Genomic DNA, 17,878 nt, shown 5'->3' with positions numbered 1-17,878 from the left:
GTTTTGTGTAGCAGGATGTCTAATGTGGGTCTTGGCACTGACAGCGATGAGCCAACAAAAAGCCGCAGGTGGTACTGGGAGCAACCAGCAGTTTTAAAAGTGAGTGATTAAAGATGCCAGGAAAATAAGAAAGTGGTGAAAAACAATTTTTTTTTAGTTCAATAAAAGCCATAAGGTGCTAATACCCCTTTCAGAAAGACAGGTTAATATCTATGCCTAGTAATATGTCTCTCAATAATTATGCATACAATTAAATGTAAGATCGGCCATCGTCAGTTGATTTGGTTACAATAATAAGCACTTTTTATTATTTGTTGCTTGTAAAACATGAGCTGCTTACAATGTAATAGGAGAAAATAAGGGGAAGTTTTAAGAGGGAAGAGATTAGTAAATGCAATGATTCTCTGTCTTTTTTAAAAGTTACTGTAAGTACATCCATGTAATTAAGAAAATGTATGGCTACTTGCTAATTGCATCTTATGCAAATTTATGGAAATTAAAGGTGAAATCTAAATTCTTAAAGGCATGCTGTTGGAGAGCTGAGTTCAAAATCTGCTTTGTGGTGTGAGGAGGGAAGAAAGACAAGATCTCTTCAGTTGAGAGACTTCTTTATTTCTGGATTCTTTAGGCTTTTTTGCTGAGTAGCTGCTTGAAAAAGATGATCTCAGAAAAGATGGTAAAGCTAGCTGCAGAGAATCCAGAAATGGTAAGTGCTCTTAACTGTGTATGTTTTTCACTTTAAGTTCCCACCCTCAGCCAACACTAACCTACAGGAATGAATTCTGGTCCTCCGGGGAGGAACCCAACCTCCCAGAAGTGAGCCCCTCTGCCTTCTCTAAAGAGCTCAGTCTTTAGAATTCAAGCCATTTTTCCAAGAGAAGTGTCCTTACATGGCTCTGTATTCTTGTATCTCTGCTTTCCCCCAAATGGAAGATTCCAGATTTACCATAAAAACTACATCATAAAGTCAGGATCCTGAGAGGTCTTTAACACGGCAGCGATGAACTTAAATAAGCTCTATAATTTTGTCTTTAGAAGGAACTCACAGTTTCTCGATACTTCCACTGTGCCAAATTAAAATGCCATTAGCAGTAGAAAGAAGCCATAGAGTAAAAGCTCTCAAGGCTATAAATTTTTCTCAGTGTAAAATTAAACTTTGCTTTTCCAGTCTGTATCTCTTCAATAACGGCCTAGTAACTCATTGAAAAGGTTGGTGGCAGGCTGTACAGAGACACTGAGGTTTTAAACTTTCCTACTTGACTTGTCACCATCATGGTATAAGCATACCCCAAATAAGACAGTACCGTTGGAGTTTTGAAAATGATTACAAATACTAGTGCCTGGTTGACATTTATAAACATTTTTTTTTTTTTTTTTGCAGAATGTTATACTGATCTTTAAAAATGCAACAGAAAACATTTGGAAATGTTCCCTAATGTTATCATTTAAGTTGAGTCCTTTATAAGAGGATGGGTGACATCTTTCGTTGAACATTGCTCTTTATTAAATTTTGCAGCTTTTTTTTCCTGAGAAAATAGTTGCATTTTGTCCTTAATTCTCTTTCTTCTAGAACTGAAAATATTTTCCTGGGGAAAATAAAATTTGCTGCCCCTTGGTATTCAAACAATTCAAAATGTACTATAGAGTAGCAGATCAAAGCCATCAAAGAATTATGGGTGCTCTTTTTTAAAGAGACATAAAATCTAACCTCTTAGGCAGGATGGACCCCCTTAGGTTCCAATTATTATATATACACATATAAAGAAGAAGAAAAAGTAGTTAGCTGAAGTAGTCCCATTAAAAGAGAGAAGGACTCTCAAATGTGGCTGAATAAAATGTAAGCTACTTGATGCAGGAAATACTTGTACAATGAATAGCTAGAGTTTGCTAAATAATAGAAGGTAGTGACCTATTTAAAATTTTCAAAAAAAAAAAAAAAAACAACCACACTAACTACATTCTTTAGATTTGCACACAAATTGAAACCTATCCTTTCCCGTGGCCGATAGTGAAATCAGCATATTAGTCAATAGTGCATTGCTTAATCCAAATACCTAACAAGTTTTAGTTCCACAAACTCCTTTTTCTCTTTTTTTCTTAGTTTGGTTATTGGAAAGAAAAGTTAAGAAACTTCCTCTGGAAAATTGGGTTTTTGGGGCATGTGGGTAGCTCGGTTGATTAAGTGTCCGACTCTTGATTTTGGCTCAGGTCATGATCTCGGGGTCCTGGGATCGAGCCCTGTGTCTCATCAGTCTCTGAACTCAGCAGTGGGAGGGGGGGCCGTCTGCTTGAGATTCTCTCCCCCTGACCCTCCCCCTGCTCACTCTCACTCTCTCTCTCTAAAATAATTAATAAAAAATTAAAAAAAACAAAACAAAAACCCTGGGTTTTCAAGGGGATGTTGTAGGGATAGTTCACATTTCAACGTGAAATTTCATCTACAAACCCCTGGGAAGAATGAGATCCCAGAAAGTGAAAAGAGCAGACAGATCAGCTTTTTGAATGTATACTGAGTTCTGGGCTTCCTCACAAAGCACAGATGAACAGAACGAGTCATTTTGTGGTACTTAAAGTAGCCGTATAAATGTATGACTGTGACATGCACTCATTTTCTAGGTAAACACATAAAGTCTGAACTGACACGTATCACTTATAAAAGGCTTGTATGGACTAGGATCCAGGGGTCTCTATTTTGCAAGGCAGAAGAGATTCCAAGATTTTGATAATCATGAATCTGGAAAGGGGGAGAGAAATTAAGGAAACTTTAACCAAATGAACCCCATAAATAAAGCAAATAGTCCCTAGAAGCAGATTAAATAGTACTATTTTATACTAAGAAGAAGAAAGGCTTTGAAAGAAGAAATTTAGTGCTAACTTAATTAACTTATCTTTAGGCAATGCTTTCACAGGTAAGACTTGAACCATTTCTGAAGAGATTGTTAAAATTTAAAGTCAAATAAATGCGCTAAAAAATGTAAACACACAACAAAATCATGTAACATTTTTTTTTAAGATTTATTTATGTGAGAGAGAAAGAGAGCGTGAGCAGAGGAAGAGGGAGAAAGGGAGAAGCAGACTCTCCATTGAGTAGGGCCCAGCACGAGGCTCAATCCCAGGTTCTTGGGATCATGACCTGAGCTAAAGGCAGACACTTAACCGCTGAGCCACCCAGGTGTCCTTCATGTTATAGTCTTAATGGCAGTATTAACTGCAAACCAGAAGGGGAAAAAGTTGTAACATTCTTTTTTAGAGCTATGCTCCTACGCAAAAACCTTTAATAAATAAATTTTGTTATTATTTGCTCCTTTTAACTGAACAAAATTTTAGGAATAATTTTATGTAAAAATGAAGTGTATTTGTTAGTAGTAGGGTTGGCTATATATAATGAAGAACAAAAGACAGAAGAGGGGTCCTAGGTAAAATAAAAGTTTGTGTCTTTCTCATCTAAAAGAAACCCAAGGGTAAGCAATTTAGGGCTGGGATAGTGGCTCCATGATGTCACCAGAGACCTTTCTGCTCTGCTGTCTTTAGTGTGTGGCTTTTACCTCATGTTGAACATGGCTGCTGGAGCTCCAGTCATTACATCCACATTCTAGGCAGCAAGTATGAGTGGAAGTATGAATGGCTCATCTCTTTTCTTTAAGGAAGGGTCTCTGAAGTCCCACAGAATTTCGGCTTAGGGCTCATTGGCAAGAGTTAGTCACACCACAGGCCTACACCTACCTGCAAGGGAGTCTAATAAAGGTAGTCTTTTTACAGGGTATGTTGTCTCTCCAAATAAATTTGGGTGGTATTACTAAGGAAGAAGGGCAGAATGGATAATAGAGTAGGCTACCAGCAATCTCTGCCATTGAAAGAAATCTAAAAGACATCAAGAAAAGAAAACAGATGTATTTTATGCAATGAATGTGTTCCTAATGAGTTTCTGAAAGTATATCATTATTATTATCTTGTATATTGAACCATAATCTGAATATATGAGAGGTATCATGAATAAGATAGTGACTAATTTTCTGAATTAAAAAACAATTTATATTTTTAATAATCCATACCTAGTTTGTTTTATTAGTTTGTATATTTTTTCCTTAAGTTTACTAAAAAGTGGTTCTGAATTTCTAAATTGGTTTTCTGGAAAATGGCAAAGAACAAATGGCTTTCTGATTCTTGTTTGCCTCATACCTCTCACCCCCAATGCCAACTACCATCACTATATATATTTTTCTCTCCACTCCTCTTTCATTTTGGGCAAGATCAGACCATGTAAAAGGCCACTGGGCTCAGAGATCATGCTTTGAAGTGTGTTTCTGTCACAGGTGAGGAGGGGAAACAGCAAGGGCAGTGTTATCTGATGTCCCAGGAATGTCAGCCTTCAAATAGTTGCTGTTGTCTAGAAAGCAGCAGAAGTACAGATATATTACAGCCCACTTGAGAATGGTCTGAGCATAGCAGGTGGACAAAATTTTAGAGAACCAAGGGGAAATTACTATGTGGGAATAATTAGTTAGATTATTAAAAGAAATTACCTGTTGATAAAGAAGAAGGTATAGGAATACTGCATTATGTCAAAAGGATTTGCTCTCTTCCCCTCCCAACTTTATTCCCCCTAGTATATAAAATATTTAAAGCCCTTATTCAAGTAAGTCAAGGAAATAGATTATATCAGAAATTGCTTAACATTTGTAGTGGGTTCTGTTTTATTTATTTTGACATAGGGAGGGGATGAAGGTGAAGGAGAATAGGAGAGAGAAAGATTCTGAGCTGTTTTTGCCAACTTCTGTACTTGCTTGCACAAGGCTACTTACGAGTTATAATGTAAGGTTGTAAGCAGTAACAGTCATACTATAGCAAAACACGTAAGGCAACAGAGCATTAATTTCTCATTTGCCAAGACTTAATAACTGATGTTTTAAAAGATTTTATTTATTTATTTGAGAGAGAGAGCATGAGCTGGGAGTGGGGCAGAGGGGGAGGGAGAGGGAAAGGGAGAGAATCTCAAGCAGCCTCTGCCTTGAGCACATGGCTAATGCGGGGCTCCATCTCACCACCCTGCGATCCTGACCTGAGCAAAAACCAAGAGTCAGATGCTTAACAGATTGAGGCACCCAGGCATCCCTAATAATTGCTTTTTAAAAATTATTAAGCGATACTTCAAAGTTATGAACATTTCTATTAATACCAACCTAAAGGAAGTCCTTTGCATCCCTCAAAGCAGTCTATTTTATAACAATATTAAGTTAACTGTAGTTAAAAGACAACGCTCTTGCAGTGTCATGTTATTTATCCCACTTATTTTGAAATGTTCCTCTCTATGTTCTCATGAAGAATAAGCAATAAGAAACAACTTAATTAACTCACACCTCATTCTTTCATTTACAAATGACTCTGTTTACCATACAGTGGTTGGAAACTCGAGGATCCAGAGTCAAGGAGTTTATTTGTTGGAGGAGAAAGGCAATTAGGAAGGAGATATTTACGGGGATAGAGTGATACGCTGAGACCCACACACAATGCTAGCTGCTTAAGAAGAGTGTTCTTTTCCTCGAAGAAGAGTCTAGGAACTCTTCCTCCTGAGCCCTGCCTAGGTCATATTTCCTGGCGTGCCAGACGCTGCTTGCCTTTCCCGGTTCCCTGTCCACTTTCTTCCACCCCGCTCTGTGCTCTGGACACTCAGCTCTGTGTGCTGCCATCTTGCTCTCAGGACTCCCACTGGGGTCACCCATGGGAAAACCCAGCGAGACTGGATGGAGCATGGAAGAAAAGTGAGATTGAGGGATTTATTTCTCCAGTTCTGTCCCTGCTGGGTCTCTGTAGTCGACACAGCCTTCTGCTGAGGGCCAAGCTCCTGGAGGTGGCCTCTCCTCTCCGCAGCTCTCACCCCTCCAATACCAGCTGCTCCCCAGGCCCCTTCAGGCCTAGGAGTGGTAAAAATTACCCTCCAGCCCCTCACGGCTAGCCCCATTGACTCACTTTAATCCTGTCCACACCTCCATTAAATCGTTCCTTTTTTTAAAGAACGCTCCTCAGGAGTGTGCCATCTGTTTTCTGCCAGGACCCTGACTGTTATGTTAAGTGTACCTGATGTACGTGAGGTGTATTCAAGCGTCTCGAGCTCCCGTTTGATCTTCACTTGATCCTTGGTGTCTTTTGATTAATCAAAGCCCCATTTGGCTTTGATTCAGCGTATGGATTGGGGCTCTGCGGATTATTTCAGGATTTTGGAGTTCATTTCACGTGAAGTCCTTTTAGAAGCTGTGTTAAATCCCAAAATCTATAGGCAACCACCACTGTTAAACATGAAGCTTCACTTCACTTTTAGGGGCTCAATTTCTGCACCGTTTGTGCGTTTGTAAATGAAGGGGGATGTGCGGACGGGAAGCAGGTGTGCCTGCTGACTGGCAGCCTTCGAGACCATTAAGAGGATTATGGTGGAAGGGAAAATGTGCTAGTTAAATAGATTATTTGTGTGCTTGCTTCTCCAGGCTGTGCTGACTGACATTTTACTCATCTATTTAGCAGATAGAAGTTCCAGAACAAGGCAAAAGTAAAAAACACCACATTCAACAAAGCCAGGTCTGTGAGTAAAATTATGTAATTGATACATTATAATTTTGATAAATCTGTCCTTTTCCCCCATTAAGTAACCGGAGTCATTCTACTTTTAAGAGTAAGCCAGAATTTTCTTTCTCAGAAGCTCCTCCACATAGGATTGGGCCAATTGGAGGACCATCACAGAAGTATGATATTTTTACTGTAGAACCCGGTAGGGCCAGGAGACATGCTCTCCTGAATTTTTACATAGAAAATTTCCAAGAAGAACATAAAATTCTTTAGTGATTTTCTTCTACACTCCATGCATTTTTTTTTTAAATCCTCTTTCTGGTTTACATTTTCTTTTCATGAATTCTCTGCAGTGTACTCTGTAGAAAACAGTCTCTAAGTTTATTACCTACTGTTTGGAGCATTTAGGTCTGTTGGGCAGATAACAATGACAATAAATGTCCTATTAGAAAGCATTAGTAGGTACTTATTGCCAGGCACTGTTCTAAGCACTTTAATGGGGATTACCACATTCATTCTCACCAAAGTCCTATAAATCATTGGAGGAAATGGGCTCAGAGAGGTTAGGTGACTTGCCCAGGTTGCACAGTAATCAATGCTGGAAGAAAGCAGACGCTCTGACTCCAGAGCTGTGCCCTTAACTAACTCTTTCTTTCTAGGTTCAAATCCTCGTGTATGTAAGTGAAATAAAGGTGACCTCCAAGTAGCATTTGAATGGAATTTATGGGTCTACCCCTGTTACATAGCTGGCTGTGTATTTAAAGGTACTAAGTATATAAGTACAGTACTTATGAAAATATAAGGCCCTTTCTTGAGTGACTAAGCTGAGTAAAAAAATTTAAAAACAGACTAAATGCAAAGCTTACTCTCTTTCATAATAGCAGCATTTCTGGCTGCTTAGATCAGAGACGGGAGATAAGAACTCCACCATGTACTGGCGATGTGTCCTCAGGCAGATAAAAAACCAAATGTTTAAGGGACTCCTGAGGTGCTTATTAAAATGTAAATTCCCGGGCCCCACTCCAAAAGATTGATTTAGCAGATCAGCATTTACAGCAGGCATCCCAGTGGGGAACACTGCACCAAGCTTCAATTTCGTTACCTGTAAAGCGTAGGTAGTAATCACTGCATCCCTCAGATTCATCAGCGGCATAGTGATTAGCACAGAGCTGTGGTTCTCAACCTTGGTGGCGCATTGGACTCACCTGGGGAGCTCTAAAAACAAATCATGGCCGGGCCCCACCCTCCAAGACTCTGACTTAATTGGTCTAGGGGCCTGGCAACGGAATTTTTAAAAGCGCCTCTGGGGGTCTACTGTACAGCAGGACTGGAGCTATTATCCTAGAACAGTGGTTCTCAAAGTGTGGTTCCTAGAGCAACACCGTCCGCATACCTTGGGAACTTATTAGAAATTCAAATTCTCAGGCCCCAAACCTACTTCTTCAGAAACCCCAGGGATAGGGGCTAGTAATCTGTGTTTAGCAAGCCCTCCAGACGAGTCTGATGCATGTCCAAATTTGAGAGCCACTGTTCTAGAACAACAGATAACACATAGCACAACTATGATCAACATCATAACTAATTCAGATGTCCTCTCAGATGAGCGGCAATGCTGAAATAGGCCAGCCTCCCTCATGCTCTAAGCAGGTCCAGCATGTCAGAAGCTGCCCAAGTATACTGAGTTCCAACTTATTTAGCAAACCTTTATATAGAGCTTGTCCTGAGCCAAGAACTGTTCTAATTGCATTCCACTTATAACTCATTTAATCCCCATAACAACCCAGCTATTATTATTTTCTTGGTTTATAGCCAAAGGAACTGAAAACACAGAAAGGTTAAGTAACTTGCTCAAGGTCACACAGCAAGTAAATGACAGAGCCAGTATTGGAACTGAAACAGTCTTTATTCGTTGTTTACCCAATAAAGTTTTTTGTTCCTTTAACCACTTTGCCATGGGGCCTGTCTATCAAGACAGATCCCTCATAGAAAAAAATTTTTTTAGCTTATCTGCCCATTGAGGCACATTTATTTCACCAGGGACAAAGCCATGGCCTAGTCTTTGAGATTTCATAAATACCGAAGGCCAACTATACACTCACTGAAGGTTTATAGCAACCATAACCTCTTACAATGTTTTAAAATAGAAAACCTGTTAAAAATTTGTATTTGTGTGGGGCGTGCACTAAAGATTTGAGGTAGAGTTAAAAATGGAAAGTTGTATGGAACTTAAGAGGAGGGGGGGGAAGGATGGGAGAGGCAGCACCCAAATGTTACCTCTGACATCACAGTGCCTGGAAAGGCCCTCTGCACAGGCCCTCGGCTCACCAGCAGGAGGCGCTCTCAGCCCTAACACAGACACCTACCCCAAACTAAAGCTTCTATGGGGGAAAAAACACTTGAAATAACCATTGCTTAAATCAATGTAACCTTTCTGTTGCCTTTTTAACATTATTTTAACATTCCTGACTTCGTAATTATTATTGTTGTTATGGAAATTATTTCCTCTCACATACATTTCTGACCTCTGTTTATTTCACAACAGAAAGACTCTTCTCGTTTTCTGCCAAGAAAAAGCAAGATTGAGATGGCCAAAGTTGACTGTGTATTTGGGACCATAAAGGAAGAAGACCTTTGATGAGAAACTCTCACGTTTTTAAATGTCCTCTTGAGTTGTCTCCACAGTGAAAGAGCTTGGGGATTGAAAGTGGGCTGCCCACCACCAGTGGAAGAAATTTGACCCCTTCCCATTTTCTCTTGACATTAAGATGGACCGTATTCACCAAGGGTACTTCAGAACTCTGTGAATCTTAAGATTAAAAAGAAATATGAACCAAAGTTATACAGTTTGCTTTTAGTGACTCATAAATGACAAGTGGCAAATCCAAATCAATTAGTATAAGTTTGTTCTCTCCCCCCCCCCCAGTCTAGTAGATGTTTACCTGGCTGGATGAAGTCTTCGATGTGTTCTGATACGACACGAATAACAGGCTCAGCATAAAACACTATAAATGTACTTGGGGTTAAGTTCTGAAGGCATGACTCATCACCTGCGGATAACGCGGCTCTGAGAAACAGAATCATTGAAAAAGAAATCGGGACTTCGCTGACCCATCTGCAGCACCGAGCAAGGAGGTGATGAAATACTAATTTCTTTCCTTACATAATTCTGAGCCTACCAGTAGGGGTGGACTCAAAGTAACGGGCTGCCCAGTTCTCTGTTTCTCCACTGATGTAATTGTATTTTCTCTTCAGAATATGAAATTCAGCTCAATAATCACATGCTATTTTGAATATTTTTATTTTGGAAAGCAATGGGGCCCTGCACTCAAAATCAGATACTATATAAGTCTCTTAGCTTTAAAACCATGGATATTTTTTTCTCTAGATTTTTCCTTATCTAGTTTCAGTTTATCATGATAATGAATGTAATTATATATGGAATTAAGACTGCAGTAAGGGAGAGGGACAGAGGAATCTATGTAATGTAATTAGATATAGTGCAATATTCTAATGTTCGTTTCTTACTGGATTGTGTAACTAATTATGTAATAAATATGAAACACATTCTGGTGAATATAAAGTTTACTGATGAAAATTCTGAGAATGATCTTTCTGAAGTGTAGAATCTATTAAAGCCCTGTAATGTTTATAAAGCAATGCCTCCAGACATAACTTCTAGTGCCATAAAGTTTTATATTTATATTTTAGGCAGTGGTAGGATGTTTTTGCGGGGTGGGGGTGGTATAGTAAACATCCCAAATCATCCATGGTGATGGTATTAATGGATTAGGATACATTTTCAGATTAAAATAGAAGTTTATCTACTATTTTGCCAATTTAAGAATAGTCCGTCAATTTCTTTTTAATTGCAAACACTTAAACTGTGTAAGGGCCTGTTGGAGACACTAGGGATGCAAAGAGAACTTGTATTTGGGGTGAGAAGGTGCATATATGAGATTGAAACATACCCAATTGCTGTTTTGTAGGTCAAAAATAGTTGAATGTTGTCGGTTTCATATGTTTCAACTTGATACCTGAGAGCTAGTAATCCCAGACAACACATGGTGGGTATCCAATGTGTAGTGTGGACCTGTGTGTCGGTGGAAGTTGGGGATCGTCAGAAAGGCCCATGGGGAAGTGAGACTTTGAAGAAGGAGTGGAGCCAAGTGGAGAAGAGATGGGGACACACATGTGAACGGCTAGGATATGCCCTAATGGAACAATGAGTGGGAAATGATGAGCAAACCCACTGTGTGCTGGCAAAGTTTTAGATTGGGGAGTAGTTAGGAGATAAAGCTAAGAGAGATGAGGGATCAGTACCTACGTATACACAAATGCAGCATTCCTTTTTTTATTTTTAGGATTTTATTTATTTATTTGACAGAGAGAGAAAGAGAAAACAGCAGAAGCACAAGTAGGGGGATCAGGAGAGGGAGAAGCAGACTCCCCGCTGAGCAGGGAGCCCGATGTGGGCTTCAATCCCAGGACCCCAAGATCATGACCTGAGCCGAAGGCAGACACTTAACCGACTGAACCACCCAGGCACCCCACAAATGCAACATCCCTATAAAATGAACAGAGCAGTTTGTCCCTTATTTTAAGATGGCAAAAACAGAAGGATTGTATTTAGTAGTTTTTTTTCCAAGACATAGAGATTATCATCGATATCAGAATACGAGAAGAAACAGTGATGGCGTGCATTCCATAGTTTATACCATGAAGAAGAAAGGAACTGGGATAGCGGAAGACAAAACTCAAAACTTACTTTGTAAAATGACACATTCCTTAGCAGTTACGTGGGAGAAGAAAGAACGATTAGCCCCTTTGGGGATTATCGGGCCTATCTTTATTTAGAAGAAGTTGGCGGGTTTGAATGACTTCTGGATCAAAACACTTCATCAGTGGTTAAAAAGTCTAAACTCCGACTGCCAGAGTGGCCTTCCCTACTGCAGGCTCCGAGAGAGGCCAGAAGTGGGCCCCCGTCTGTCCCGGGGGTGATGACCTCACTCTTGTGTGGTGCTGCAGGGTGGGACCTTCCCAGCAGCCTAGCCCCTCAGCCCGGGACAAGACATGAACCAGTGTATGAACTTTGTAAAGGTAGGCAGCTACTGAAACCCTTCAGGTAACTTCTTAGTGGTGTGACATGGCTTCGGAAACCACCAGTGTGTGCTCTAGGCTACAGATTCACTCCATTTATATCTGCAAAACCGGCCCCCGGTCAGCCAGATTTTCTCCTGCGGCATCTGCTCTCACCAACACCACTTCTCCCCACTTCTAGACATATGTATGTGTTTCTATTGCTGTTCATGCTCCTAAAATTACTGGCATAAGCACCCGGCTCACAGGCCAACCCACGAGTGTGAAAAGTTCACAAAATAGAAGAAAAAAGGGCAGAGCTGATTCAATTGTGATTAGGCCCCCAGGGTCTGAACCCCTGTGGGTGCTCAGGAGGGAATCACGTGCAGGCTTTGTCTGAAGGACTGACGTGCTCCCTAAAGCCAGGTCTTGGTCTAGGTCCGTATGTGGTGAGCTCGTAGCTTGCACGCATCCCCATGTGGACACTTGGGAAGCAAACTTGATGCTACATATCTAAGTGAGAAATTACCTTAAGTTTGCCCTCAAAGTGAATTTGAGAAGAGCTGAGTAGTCCTGATTTGTGGAAAAACAAACAGACTCCAAGCCTCAGTGGGAAAATAATGGCCAAAGTAATCTTACGATACAAAACAAAGGAACACTCAGCAACGCAGGCAACTCTTCTTCTCCGGGTGCTTTTTAGTCCTCCCCCTGCCGTGTGTGGACCGAGGCTCACCGGGAGGACTGAGGCCAGGGGCCCATTTGGACTCTGGACTGTAGGAGACGGAGTGCCAGGTACTTCTCTCCTTCTTTAGGGTGGTCTCAATCCTGTCCTCGGGGATCCCAGAAAAAAAGTCAAGAAAAAGTTAGACATATTTTGGTGGCTTTTATCACCCCAAAATAAAGCATGCTGAGTTAGCCTAGAAAATGTATGGCTGGGCCGCCTGTGTGGCTCAGTTGGTTGGGCGGCTGACTCTTGATTTCGGCTCAGGTCACCATCTCAGGGTCCTGGGATCAGCCCCTCATTGGGCTCCATGCTTAGTGGGGAGTCTGCTTCAGGATTCTCTCTCCCTCTGCCCGCCCCCCTGAAATAAAAAGTCTTAAAAAAAAAAAAAAAAGGAAGTGTATACCTAACACCAATAATCCCTTAGAAGATGGTTTTCAGCCTTACCATTGTACTCTCCCCCCACTTTATTGAGGTATAATTCTACTTTGCTTATAAGTTACATTATAATAGCTATTTGTTGTATGCTTAAGAAGTCATATGTTGAACAGTTTTCCATATAAGAAAAATTAGAGCTATGGAAAAAGTCCATGGTGGGCTTGGCTCTTTGGTCTAGCCCTGTAACCCGTGTACTTTTCTGTAGGGCAAAGTCCTCAGCTCGCCAAATGGGCTTTGGTTGTGTAACATCTTGGAAGAGGTTAGACACTCAGTTGATTTAAAGGCACTGACCCTGGTGAATTTGCACCACTCCTGCACTGAATGTGGTTTCTGTCCCAGAAATGTGGGAACACAGAGTTGGCTGAACTTCCTAATGGCTTTTCCATCTGTCCACATGAGCTCTTATTTGATGGGTTCTGCAGTGCAGCCATTGTCTGGGGTGGAGGCGCCTGGAGCGACAGGCTGAAGCTGGGAGTGTGAGCTGGCTTTTCTGTGCACAGGCGTGCTCTTTCTTATTCGCACTGAAAACTAGTCCCCACAGAATGTCTGGGGAGGTCCCCGTCTTTGTATTGGGTCTAGTGTGCAGAGGAAGAGGTGATGGAAACCTACTGCCTCTGGGTCCCCCATCAGGGGAAGTTAGAATTTGATTTTCTGCAAAATGCTGAGTACAACAAGTGCAATGGCAGTTATGAAACATACCTGTGGCACAGTCAACCACGTGGAGACGGGTTCTAGTCAAAACTCAACTGCCGCGCTTTTGCTTCACAACAGCTGGTGGGGCATGATGCTTTCCAGAGGCATCCGCCCCAGGACTGATAGGCACCATGTTAAGGGAGCAAATAGGAAGACTGCATATCAGGGGCTTTTTTTTTTTTTCATGTAAGGGTTGAATACGTATCATAGCAGTTAAATCGAAGGTTTCTTACAGGTAACTGGGTTTGTATCAATTACGTATGTCGGTATTAGTTTCTCTTTTGCAATTAATTGTGGGTCGTTTGTGTCAAGATGTCTTCTTTTCCTTTGTTTTTCTTCTCTTATATCCTCTTTTCCCTTTTCATTGGTTAAAATTAAAACGGAAGTGACATGTGGGCTAGGTGTGATGATGAAGATGGGCTGAGATCTTAGTGAATTCACTGTAGGAAAAAGGAAATCCTAGAACCTTCCTGTTCCAGTGTGGTAAGGACTTGTTACCTGGGACTCGTTACAAAATCCTGCTGGGTGATGTGACAAAAACAAACACAAAAGGCAACTAACGCCGTTTATTCGTGAGCGTGGAAGACGGGCACATAAAATATATTTTTGAGATTTATAAAAAATAAAAATCATTTGTGTTTTCTGATTCTGTTTGCCTTAAAACAAATGCATAGGCTAAGAGCAATTGGCATTACTTATCCACACCCCCCTTTTTTCCCCTATAAAAATGTCACAAGTTTCCTTTCTTGTTGGTCAGGAGTTTAAGTAAAAAAGATGTATTGGTCCAGTTGTATTGGCAGAAAATAGTTGTCACAGTAAAATAGCCTCGGGCTTTCTCCCGACTTGGGTGTCATAGGCTTGTAAAGGTGGAAATGAAAGCAAAGGCTCCGTGTTTTGAGAGGACAAGAGCAGAACTGAGGCAAGTTCTGATGAAGCTCTTTCCCTGGAGTATGTTTCAGGACCGAGAAGGAGAGGAGCTTTGCTTCTGTTGGAACGACCGCTAGGAGTTTATTTTGAGACTAATATGAGAGTCAAGATCCCTCTAAGCCGAAAATGTCTGTTCGGAGCGAGCCCCTGGAGTGAGCTAAGCGCCATTCGAGGGTTGAAGCGAACCCTTTAACAACACAGGTTGCTGGAACCAGCTGCTCATTTTCTGGACCGAGCAGACATTACAGAGTCCTCTGGGACCGGCATGAACCCTTCCTTAGCTTCTCCTTTGCCCACACACTGAACAAACCCTGAACTAGTATGGTCTCTAAGGAGTGGCAATATTAGTAGGTTGGGAAGGAAATTTAGGGCCAGAAAGGAAAGGAGAAAAGGTCAGGATAGTCTGGACTATGCGCTTTTCCGTATTATCTCCTCTTGGCTTTCCTTGCTCGCTTCTGAAAGAAAAAAAAAGAAAGAGAAATTATAAACCTATTGACTTCTAGTTTCTAGTGCTTGTTTTGAAGTATAAAATAAATGATCGATATGTGGACATTACCATTTCTTATGCGTTCTGGAGAGTTTTTATTGACTTTGCGAACGACATACAGCAGTGTTCTTTGGGAGATCGTTTCTTAGGTTCCCCCCGTAATCCCTATATGCCAAGTAAGATATGGCTTCCACATGCCTAAGAGCTCCTATCTCATTACTCAATGACTGAAGCCTGGTGGTCACGGGTCTCACCAATCGCTTTTAAAGGCTTTGCAAAACAATGCATTTGCTTAAACCTTTGCAAAAGGTATTTCCTTACTAAGGATCCCTTCCTTAACTTTTGGAAGGGAGGCTCAGTCAGGGCTAAGCACTATATATGTTCCCATCACATACTTTAGTTAGCCTAATACATGTGTGAAAATCCGTGTGGTTCTGGCATGTGCGGGTAAGTGCAAAGAAAAACAACAAATGAGTGTTGCAGTGAGGAGCCAAGTTCTCTTCTTTCCAGGGATCTCTTAGTAACTCTCGAAATTCAAGATCTAAGACAAACGTTTACTTTGCAATTAATAAAGGGAGAGAGACCCCTTTCTGAAGGTTTTGCTTGCATACTTAATTTCTAGTTGTGTTGGTTGGTGGAGGGACAGATTATCCTCCTAGACTCCAAATTTTTTCCTCAGTGTTGCAGATACGATGCCTGGCACACATGCACGCTTCATTTTTTTTCTGGTGGTTTAAATGTTTAAACTGTTGGGGAACCGAAATAAATCTAACTCTGGTTTAGATAAATATACGCTACTTGTCTTATACCCTGCAACTTATTCATTCCATGGTTAAGCCTTGGGAACCTGCAGTGTTGTTAAAAAACACCTGATTTTGCCTACCCGGGGTGAGAGATGGGACGCCCACGGAAGCAACACTTCCGGGAGCATGTCTCCCTCTGATGGTCATTTGTTGGTACTACAAAAACCAACCTGGAACAGTAGTAAAGCTCAAAAACGGGTAGAAATCCCTCGTCCTTTGTAGGTATGGTGTTTTTTGTTGTTGTTGTTGTTGTTGTTGTTGTTGTTGTTGTTGTTGTTGTTGTTTAGAGAGGGAGGGGGAGAGGGAAAGAGAGAATCTTAAGCAGGCTCCACACCCAGCATGGAGCCCAACGCGGGGCTCAGTCTCACAACCCCGAGATCATGACCTGAGCCGAAATCAAGAGTCAGACACTTAACCACCCAGGCACCCCGGTATGGTGTGTTTTTAAAGCGCTTTCCCATTCCAACACATCCCTTTTCTACAGGGACATTGGTTACACTGGGATGGTTGCTGGATCACTCTGAGTCCCTTCTGATAAATGTTCAATTCTGTTTTTGAAAACCCTTTCTGCATTCTTTAAGACAGGATAGTAATATATAATCAGTCTAGCCCAAACTCCTTTTTTCCCTAACCAGAAAAAAAACCACCTAAAAGAAAATCCTACCCCAAGCAAATGTTTTCTACCATCCATTCATTCATTCACTCGCTCAGTTGTATCTGACACAGGGGTTCTCAATCCTGCACGTCGGCTGCATATTGGAATTCCCTGAGCAGCTTTTAAAAATACAGATGCCAGGGGCGCCTGGGTGGCGCAGTCGTTAAGCGTCTGCCTTTGGCTCAGGGTGTGATCCCGGGGTTCTGGGATCGAGCCCCACATCGGGCTCCTCTGCTGGGAGCCTGCTTCTTCCTCTCCCACTCCCCTGCTGGGTTCCCCCTCTCACTGGCTGTCTCTCTCTAATAAATAAATAAAATCCAAAAAAAAAAAAAAATACGGATGCCGGGGCCGTACTTCAAAACAATTCTTACTTGGTGTTGACTAGGACCTGGGTGTTGATATTTTTAGGCTCCTGTGGTGACTAATGTACTGCCAGGGCTGACAACTACTAAGGTAATATTCTTGAGCACCTAGTACATGCTATTCGTTGTGGTAGTACAAAGGATTCGATGGTAGGGACACAACTGGGCCACACTGACCTCCTCCTTCTCTTTCTCCTCTTCTCCTCCTCCTCCTTCTCCGGTAGGCTCCATGCCCAATGTGGGCCTTGAACTCAGGACCTTGAGATCAAGAGTCGCATGCTCTACTGACTGAGCCAGCCGGGCGCCCCCACACTGACCTTCTGACATCACCATTCCCAGGCTACACATACTATCCCCTCATCTGGAACACTGCCCTTGCTCATTGCATAAATGACTCTTCCTCATCCTTTGCGTCTCAGATACAATATCACTTCTTCAAAGGCATTGCTGCCCTTCTACCTAAATTAGGTCCCATATTATTTGCTTTTATGTAGCGTCTCTTCTCTCTTCCTTCATAACACTTATCCCAGTTGTAATTACAGGTATTCCTCCCCAATGGAAGGCTCGCAATCAGAACCTGGGACCAAACAGATTTTGGTATTGAGGAAGAAGAGGCAGATATCCCTGAAGGGAATGGAGTTTGAGCTTCAGGATGCCCTGTAGTGGGCTGAATAACATCCCCTCAAAGATGTCCATGTCTTAATCCCCAGAACCTGTGACTATGTTACCTTGCATGGTAAAAAGGACTTTGCAGATGTGATTAAGTTAAAGACCTTGAGATGGAGAGATTCAGGGTTATCAAGGTGTGCCCAGTACAATCCAAGTTTCCTTATAATGAGGCAAGAGGGTCAAAGTTAGAGAAGATGCAAGAGTGAAAGCAAAGGTCAGAAGGAGAAATGATGCTACATTGATGGTTTTGAGGCTGGAGGAAGGGGCTACGAGCCACACAAAATGGGCAGCCTCTGGAAGCTGGAGAGGGGAAGGAAATGGATTCTCTCTAGAGCCTCCAGAAGAACGCAGTCTTGCCGACATTTTGACTGTAGCCCGGTGAAACTGATTTTGGACTTCTGACCTCCTGAACTATAAAATGACGAATTAGTGTTGTTTTAGGTCATTAAGTCTGTGGTAATTTGTTACAGGGACAATAGGGAACTAATA

General features: G+C 41.7%; 1 protein-coding gene across 1 annotated transcript in view; it reads left to right on the top strand.

The window, feature by feature from the left end:
- Positions 1 to 9,919, top strand: part of SNX31 (sorting nexin 31) — a 63,737-nt gene extending 53,818 nt beyond the window's left edge. The window contains exons 12-14 of the mRNA XM_057308124.1: positions 629 to 706; positions 6,514 to 6,570; positions 9,101 to 9,919. Of these exons, the coding sequence (XP_057164107.1) occupies positions 629 to 706; positions 6,514 to 6,570; positions 9,101 to 9,193 (228 nt within the window). The 3' untranslated portion in view covers positions 9,194 to 9,919. The remainder of the gene's footprint in view (positions 1 to 628; positions 707 to 6,513; positions 6,571 to 9,100) is intronic.
- Positions 9,920 to 17,878: the final 7,959 nt, after the last annotated feature.

This window comes from Ursus arctos, unplaced genomic scaffold, assembly GCF_023065955.2.
Source record: "Ursus arctos isolate Adak ecotype North America unplaced genomic scaffold, UrsArc2.0 scaffold_6, whole genome shotgun sequence".
Taxonomy (NCBI): Eukaryota; Metazoa; Chordata; class Mammalia; order Carnivora; family Ursidae; genus Ursus; species Ursus arctos.
This window is presented reverse-complemented; position numbering and strand designations above follow the sequence as displayed.